At 34.8% G+C, this 8,505-nt stretch overlaps 1 protein-coding gene across 1 annotated transcript; it reads right to left on the bottom strand.

Annotated features, from left to right (window-relative positions):
• Positions 1-3,744: 3,744 nt before the first annotated feature.
• LOC100810559 (uncharacterized) lies at positions 3,745-6,189 on the bottom strand. The gene is made up of 4 exons (XM_003554167.5): positions 5,532-6,189; positions 5,162-5,226; positions 4,615-4,688; positions 3,745-4,529 (listed from the first exon to the last, which is right to left on the bottom strand). Exons 1-4 carry the CDS (start codon positions 5,847-5,849, stop codon positions 3,844-3,846), a joined length of 1,143 nt encoding a protein of 380 aa, XP_003554215.2. The 5' UTR covers positions 5,850-6,189; the 3' UTR covers positions 3,745-3,843.
• Positions 6,190-8,505: the final 2,316 nt, after the last annotated feature.

Genomic DNA, 8,505 nt, shown 5'->3' on the forward strand with positions numbered 1-8,505 from the left:
TGTCTTTCATTAAACATGAAAATAAATTTTAGATAAGAACCTTTGTCGATAACAAAAAATCTAATTATCTGGTTAATTAATTTACCTTAACTCCGTAGTTTGGTTTGGTGTGGCATTGGTGGGCCTTCTAGCCACATGCCGTTGAATACATTATCCCACTGGGGTAAGTGAAAGGATGCTATTACCTATTGCAAGATTTGCTTTGCTGTTTGGGCCCCCCTCCTCTCATCTCATCTCACCAAGCTTAAGGGCATATTTGCCCCTTTCTCTATTGACAAGTGGCATCCACATATATATACCCAAAAGGATCCACTTACCTTTAACCATTTCGACCAATAACAAACATGTTAATGCATGTGAATTGCGATGATCCATCAATGCCATAATTTAAGACCTAAAGCAACACGCAATATACATGATATCCCAAGAAGCCATATTTTTAACAAATTGGAAGTCTTACAAATTATTATAGCGCCAATCCTTTGTTTTTCTCTCTCGCTTTATTTTCCATGTAACAAATGCATACACACTCAATGGTAACTCTTTTTTTACTTTCTAAATTAAACACTCTAGTTCATGATATATATACTAGTACCAACCTTACTCATATCGTACATGTCTCTAATTACATTGTTAATGCATGTATATTAGTCGAGAACTTTAAGGACTTTTGTTGAGGAACATGACTCAATTAGTTTGTCTAGGAACTGTGACACCAGCAACCAGAACAGAACCTTGTATATTAATTGCTCTTAAGTTTTCCTCATGATTTCATAGTTTATTCTAGCTAAGACTCCCCGGGCAATTGGGTGGAGGGCATGACTCTTGTGGTTTTGTGGAGAAGTGCTGGTATAGGGTCTCCATCTCAACCGTCTCCATCAAAAAGAATCTCTCTGTCATATTTATTGGCTAAGGCACAGAAACGAAAACAAATATTGATATTGTACTTTTCTCACAGAAAACAAAAAACAATTGGGTGGTAATTTACCTAATGTTTAATTTCTGCAAAGAATATACTCTCATCTTTTTATAAAATTAAAAACAGTTTTGTTAACATCACTCCAACTTAAGTTATTAAAAATAAAAGGTTTTAATTCAAAAATATATCTTATTTTATTAGAAACATAAAAGTGTAATATTTTTATTTTATTTTATTTTAAATGTGTGTGACATTAAATGCGTGTTAATAAAACTAAACATAAAAAAATGGCCAGTTAGAGTAAAAAAATGAGTAATTGAGAAGCACAGTGGAGGCGTGTAAGTCATTTTAGTCAACAGAAATATGAAATACTATCAAGCCATTTATCGTCAAATTAAGTAAGGAGTAATACATATGTTGGTATCCTACATATATGACTTGGCTTTAAAGGAGTGTATCTAATGCGATGCAACACTTCAAGACACACAAAATGCATAAAAACTGTGTCACGCTCATTTCCATAGGGTGCATTTCTCATGTCTGTATCTATTCCTATATATATGTTCATCTATAACCCTTCCTTTCCCTCAAATTAAGCTTCTTGTTACAAAGTTTTTCCATGCACATAATAATATATACGAGTTTCCTTTAGCAAGGACAGTAAAAAACAATACAACATGCAATGCACGTACGCGTACTTCTCTTGCTCTGAAACACAGATAACACACACAGAATAGGAGCTTCTTAATCGAACAGCTTAAAATTAGTTGATCTTATAAATAAAACCGAAGTAAGAACAGCTTAACTATGCTAGTTGGCCTATAAACGAAACCAAAATAAACCAAGTATATATAATTACGCCTTTTTAGCCCTACCTTGGTGCAACAAGTCAACGAAATACATGAGTACACATATATGCTAACCTATAGCCACTCGAAAAGGTAGCAAATTTTTCAGTAGCTGTCGTCTAAAATCCCACCCCTTCACGTCTCTACTATTATGCAAAATCATAGACTTTTCTCGAGACATAAGTTAGACGTGGTTGTGATATAAACTTTTCCAAGGAATTGGCACGGAAATTAAATAGAAGATAAAGGAAAAAAGAAAGCACTGCCTTAGAATGAAAAATATATTATAATATTAACAAAGTGGACACTACCATACTACTACAATTAGGACATAAAAAGCATTGACCATGCATACAAAAAGTTATTATGCAGGAATACTCATATACATGTCAAACCATTAAGCCATTTTTTCTTAGAAATTACAGTAAAAAACGCATAATACTGAGTAATTCGTAATAAAAAGTACATACTCATGAACTAACTTATCCTCATTGTAGTTATATGTGACTGGGCATGTTATGTGACATCGTCTATATATACACATATATCACGGGGTCTACATTCTCATGCTTTTCAGTAATAGCTTAAGGCAAGGAAAACTTTACCTTTATAGACTGAATCTCCTTCCTTGTACGTTCTATTGTCAATTGTTTTCATCTCTAAAATATTTTTCTATAAATAAGAAAGTAATAGTTTTATGCGACAAATCCCACATTTTTCGTTTTCGACGCAAACTAGACAAAACAACATCAAATGGTTGTGTAGAATTGCCCGAAATCATGAGGCAAATATAAATTATATAACATATAGTCCGACAAGAAAAATAAATATAATAATTATGAGATATGCATGGTATTTTGTTCTTTTCTGTTGACTGCAACATTATTTTTGCCCGTGTTTATTATAAGTTTTAACTTAGTCGGGTTTTCAGAACATATTGGAGATGATTTGAGGCACGGTTCTGATGTTTTTTATTTTCTTTTGGTCTGCGAGGAATTCCCTTTTATAATCTTCAAGCAAATAATTTTTCGGGTACTTGACCTGCCATATGTAGGCCATGTCTTCGAAGAAAAAGAGAATTGAGGGTCCATTCATCTGAATCAAAAGTTGCTGTTTCCTATATGTAGCTCTCAAACCCAAAATAAAATGCTCGTCATAGCCAATGAAAACAAATTATAATATCACAAGGTACAGAAACAAAAAGACCAGCCAGATTCATTGATGAGAATATTGCAAATGATTAAACTCTTTGCAAAATTGTTTCCGATGTATACAACTTTCTCAAATTTTCTGTTGCAATTTGATTGCAGAAAGCGAAGCAACCAAAACTCTTTCTACCTCAATCTCTTTATGGACAAAATCATGCCATTTGCTTTCAATTTATTTTATTAAAAATATGCTATCGCCCACGTATATATGTGTTCGGCTGCGATTAATTATATCAACCTCAGCCGCAAATGATTTCCCATAACTGCGGATTAACACAAACAAAGTACTCACTGAAACTGCAAAATAGTGTCTTACAAGTTACAACCTCCACAATATAAAGGCGAACAATTTGCTTTACTTAACATCGATGTACGGAAATTCTCCATGTTAACTAAAGGGTGCAATTGTTGACACGCACCATGCATGCAGGGGTAATATCACCACCAATAGCATATTAATCTTTAATTACATGCATCTTAATCTATTATCCGGTTAAATTCCTTTTCTGTTAATAACAAATTTTCGTATGTACGATAGAGTCCAAGTTGTTTCCTTGGTCAAAGGACACACAGATATCATGATCGAATCCACTGCTAGGCCAAAATATCCGTTGGATAACATATGATCATTTCAGTGCAATGGCTCAAAAATAATCCCACAAACCATAACGAAAGCATTGCAAAATTAATACGTAGCAAAATATATAAACACAATTACGATATAAGATAAAGCACCACCAAGTTGAACAAGATGCAGTGGCACCAAGTATTAAGACAATTAAACTATAGTATTAAAAATATCTTTCAAGTTTCAACCCTCTAGTACATGAAATAATAACCGTTTTCTGCACTTGTACTTATTATGGCCTTACTTGCTATTCTCATGAGCTACAGCAGCAATCTGGGTGTTTGTTTGCCCCAGCAAGCTGCTTATGGAACGGGCTTTCACCATGCCAAGCTTCATCCTCTTCTTCGTCATTATTATCTCTGGCTTCTTCTCCTCATCCCCAAAGGGCTCAGCATTATCAACACACTCAATTTGATTCTCATGATCAAGAGAACAAAAAGAAGGAGGAGGAGAAGAAGAAGAAGAAGATGGGTCAGGCAAGTGGTGCACGTGCACCTCCTTTGGTGCAGTTGAAGCAATGGAACGGCTTCTAACACTTGTCATGCTTCTGAGCCTTCCCTTCCCCAAGTGATGCTCACACAGCGAGTAACCAACCAGCGTTTGTTGGCAGCACCTCCACCCTCTCCCATTCACACGACTGCACCTAGAACCTTCCATGAGTGCACTACCCCTTGCTCTCTTTTTACTCACAATATTCACTTCCGCTTTTGTTTCTTCTACCTTCTTCTCTTCTTCATCTTCCTCGTCTAATTCCTCTCCCATGCTATCCTCCTTGTTGCGCGTCGAACATTTCTTGTTCATCTTCGTCTTCATCTTTGCCTTCATCTTCTTGCTATGAGTAGCAGCATTATTGTTATTATTCTCCTCGAAGTTCCCTCTCCTTTTCTTCAGCGGAATCGCCTTCTCTCCCTCGTACCATCTCCCATCTACAACGTATGCAACACCAACACAGTTATAAAAAAGCACCAGCTAGCAAGACTTTGTTACATGCATTGAATCTTTTGCCATTACCTTGAGTAGAAGAAGGGCTTAACGGTGGCAACAACTCAGCTTGTGTTTTTTCCGAACCAAAAGAGCGTCCTTTTCTACAAACAAACAAGACCCAGAAAGACCCACAACCATAACATACATTTGCACATACATTTACGTGAATACATGAAATTTACGGCCAAAGGATGCGAATTGAAGTGAAAGTAGGAGTGTAATTTTTCGAAAGAACAAAACACAGTGTAGTTGGGGACCAGCATTTGAGTGCTGGCTACTTGTGCACCTCTAGTGCAAACCGTTGTTGTCCAATTTTGATAAAAGAAACAAGAACTTTTGTTAGATGTGGGAGAGTATGGTGGCTACAAAAACCTCTTATTTAAAACAACTTCAACAGTATTTTCCACTAATATTATTGATTCTTTTTTTTATATATAAATAATGATAATGATAATATTATTTTCTTTTTTGTTAAAAACTTAAAATCAAGATATGGGTCTCCGTGTTTTTCACCTTTTTTACTACGAGATCTCATGAAGGAAAAAACTTAAAAATTTCTCTTTTTCGTTCTTACCTGCTATGATTACCCTTCTCTCCCGAGTCTTCTCCACTCTCACCTTCCCTTCTAACAACCTCGTCCTGCAAAATCAACCACACCAAAATATACATAGCATCTTGTTCTTGTCCCAAGCGTGCCCCTTTCTGGGTGTGCGAAAAAAAAATTCTTTTTTAAAAAAATGAATAAACAAGGAATTTTACACCAACGGGCAACAACCACTCGCCAGAGATTGGACAAAAGTGCACTTGTAAAAGCCCACATCATGAAATTTCGAAAAAACAAAAACGGAAATAGTGAAACCAAAGATTTTTTATAAAAAAAAACAAGAAAGAAAGATGAGGAAATAAAAATTAAACAATTAGTGTTTGTGTGTGTTTTTACTTACCAAAGGGTCTTGCTTGTTGTGCTGTCCGTGTGCCCCACTTTCACCGATGCCGGAGGGATCATCAGAGCCGTTGCTTCGTTTCCCGATCGAAGGGAGAGGCTGATCAGACGGCTGGCAACGATCCAAGCTCGACGAAGGCGCGGAAGCAGCATGGTGAGGGAACACTGCAGCAGCAGAAGAAGAAGAAAGTTTCGGTGCGGTGGAAGTAGCGTCGCTTAGTTGCACCACCACCGGTGACCGGTTGATCAGGTGGGGATCTGAGAGACGCAACGGCGAGAGCCAAGAAGGGAAAAGCACCGGCCTTTTCCGGATCCTCATCGGTGCAAAGATAGAAAGAAAGAAAAAAAAAATCTCAACTCACGAGATTCACTCACACCCAAAACCGATTTTGAAGGTTTCAGATTTCAAAACAAAAATAAGATAGAGAAGAAGAAAGGGTATCAAATAAACCAATCTATTGGAGCTGCTACATCTACATGACCCTCCAAAGACCAAGAAAAAAAAATTATGCTTTTGTCAACAACTCTTTCTCTCTCTCTCTCTCTCTCTCTTTCTATCTCACACACACAAACGCATACATACACTCTCTCTATATATATCTCTATCTCTATAGCGCTCCATATATATTGCTTCCATGAGTTATTATTCTCTCTCTAACTTTTATTTGTTGCACCACAGAAAGGGAGTTGTATGGGTGAGGGACGGCACGTGCGATTGAGTTTTGGGAGGAGGAGGCACGTGTGAGGATGGGCACCTGACGGGTCGGTAGCCCGTGGAAGAGAAAGTAAGGGAAAGGGACAGAGTACGACGAGGGTGGAAGAAAACGTTACATTACAAAATTACACTAATTAATTTATTTTTTATTTTAGAAAAAGGAAAAAAGGGGAGAGAAAATTGATAAGAGAAGGGAGTGGGTGGTGGCATTATCGTTTATACTTTTAAGATGGGAAACTGTGGGGCCCGCGACCCCGACCCTCCTTAACCGTAACATTAACCTTCTTCCACCTTTGCGAATGTCATGTGATTTTTTATTTCTAATTTTCTATCTCTTCTTCCTTACTCATATCCACCGTTCTAGTTCTAGCAATCACCGGTTGCCATAAACTATAATATTATTGAAGTGTTTATTTGCGAGAAAAATTCTTGGTTACAGAAAATTTTGTGAAATAATGATGAATATGTTTGTGTTTATTTGGCTTAAGGTGCAAATATATATAAGATCAGATTTAGAATCTTTTTGTACCAGAGCAAATACCGAGCACTCTTTCATATATACCATGAGAACTAAAAACACTCCCCAAAATTCATATAGGATATATCGGAGTATAGATTATTTTCTGAAAAATAGTTCCTTTTTTCAAAGTGTTATTCTAAAGTTTATAAAAAAAAAGTGATTTTTTTTTATTTTTAAAATAAGCTGAAAGAAAGATTTTCATTTTTGTACTAGTTTAGAATATATTCTTTTTGGGATCATTTAAGTTATTGGTATATTTGAGTAAGTTCATTAATAAAATGTTTAAATCCGTATTAAGTATTTCCGTAGAGTATTATGTTTCGTATTAGGAACGAAAATTAATTTCAAATTTAAATTGTATAAAAAATTACAAAAAAACTAAAAAAAATAGAAAATTAAATGTGTTCTAGACAAATTACAAAGCTGAACACCTAGCTCAAGCTCAATTTTGACACATAATCCAACAACCGTCCCACCATTCTCGACATAAAAGTTATTGTCAATCATATATAAGTGTGTTTGGATTGCCGATTTCATCTTCCCTTTGCATCCAACTTCTGTTTTCAAGAAGTATCATCTTCGTTGCTTCTACGTTGAAGTTATCCTATACTTTATGTTGCAACTCTAAGTGTTCTTACTCGTTGAAGTTATCATTTACAAAGATCTAAACACGCACTAAATGGATTCTTGTTGTTGTAAGATCCTATTTACAACAAGATACATTTTCTAACTATAAGTGTTCTTACTCAGCTAAAGTCTAACTTAGACGTTAACCCGTTACAGATATGCAACCTCTTATGAACATGGCGTGTGGAAAAACCATGAATACACGAAGACCAACTCACCTTGAAGATCCACTCAACGAATATCACTTAGTCAATCACCCTCAATTCTTTTTCTTTTTTTACATGGACCCTCAATTCATTACATTAAAAAAAGAATAAAATAAAGCAATTGAATACTATCTTAATATTTTTACACCAATTAAATAACAATCTCAATATTTTAATAATTATAACAAAGCAGGATCTTAATTCACATTATTATTTTCTCACTTTTTTAATATATAATTACTTTCATTCGATCACAAATATTTTAACTCCCCGCCCATCCACAACTTTATACATACTCTCTGACTCTCTATTTTACCCCTTACTATAAAGTTTTTCTAGTGATTTTTGAAATACATGTAAAATACATTCACTTTAAACCCAATTTGTTAATTAATTAATCACGTCTCTTGTTGAGGTTAAAACATTATTGCCTTATTGGGAAAGAAATATCCAAATTCAAATTTTAGAGAAGAAAATTATTGTGAGAGCTTCCTCGTCGTAATAATATTTCAAATAGCATAGTGTCAATGGATATGACTCTTATTCACTTGTTTTACCGTGCGATATGGGTCTCTTTGTTTGAAGTTTAAACATAAAAAAAACAATTATAAACAAAGTGTAGAATTATGCATGCCTCTAAAAAAATATGATTAGCTTCTGAAAAAAGTATAATTATGCTTTTTAAGCATTAACCAGTTAGACAAACATATTAAAAAAACAAAAAATTGATTATTTTATTAAAAAAATTAATAATAAGGCTGGGCAATCAAAATTCTAAATTGACTTAAGGTAGTTGTTATTATCAACCCCAAATTTTCTATTTATACCTCCATGTGTGATTTAAATTTTGTTTCTTTTTTCAAAAACATCCTTTCAAGAAAACACAATTCCTTTCAGCAAATACAGA

This window comes from Glycine max, chromosome 19 (assembly GCF_000004515.6).
Source record: "Glycine max cultivar Williams 82 chromosome 19, Glycine_max_v4.0, whole genome shotgun sequence".
Classification (NCBI taxonomy): Eukaryota; Viridiplantae; Streptophyta; class Magnoliopsida; order Fabales; family Fabaceae; genus Glycine; species Glycine max.

Coding starts and splice junctions, on each gene's coding strand:
- LOC100810559 (XM_003554167.5), bottom strand. CDS start 5,849: ATGAGGATCCGGAAAAGGCCGGTGCTTTTCCCTTCTTGGCTCTCGCCG. Junction 5,227..5,531: donor ACAACAAGCAAGACCCTTTG/GTAAGTAAAAAC, acceptor TTGATTTTGCAG/GACGAGGTTGTTAGAAGGGA. Junction 4,530..4,614: donor AAGCCCTTCTTCTACTCAAG/GTAATGGCAAAA, acceptor CATACGTTGTAG/ATGGGAGATGGTACGAGGGA.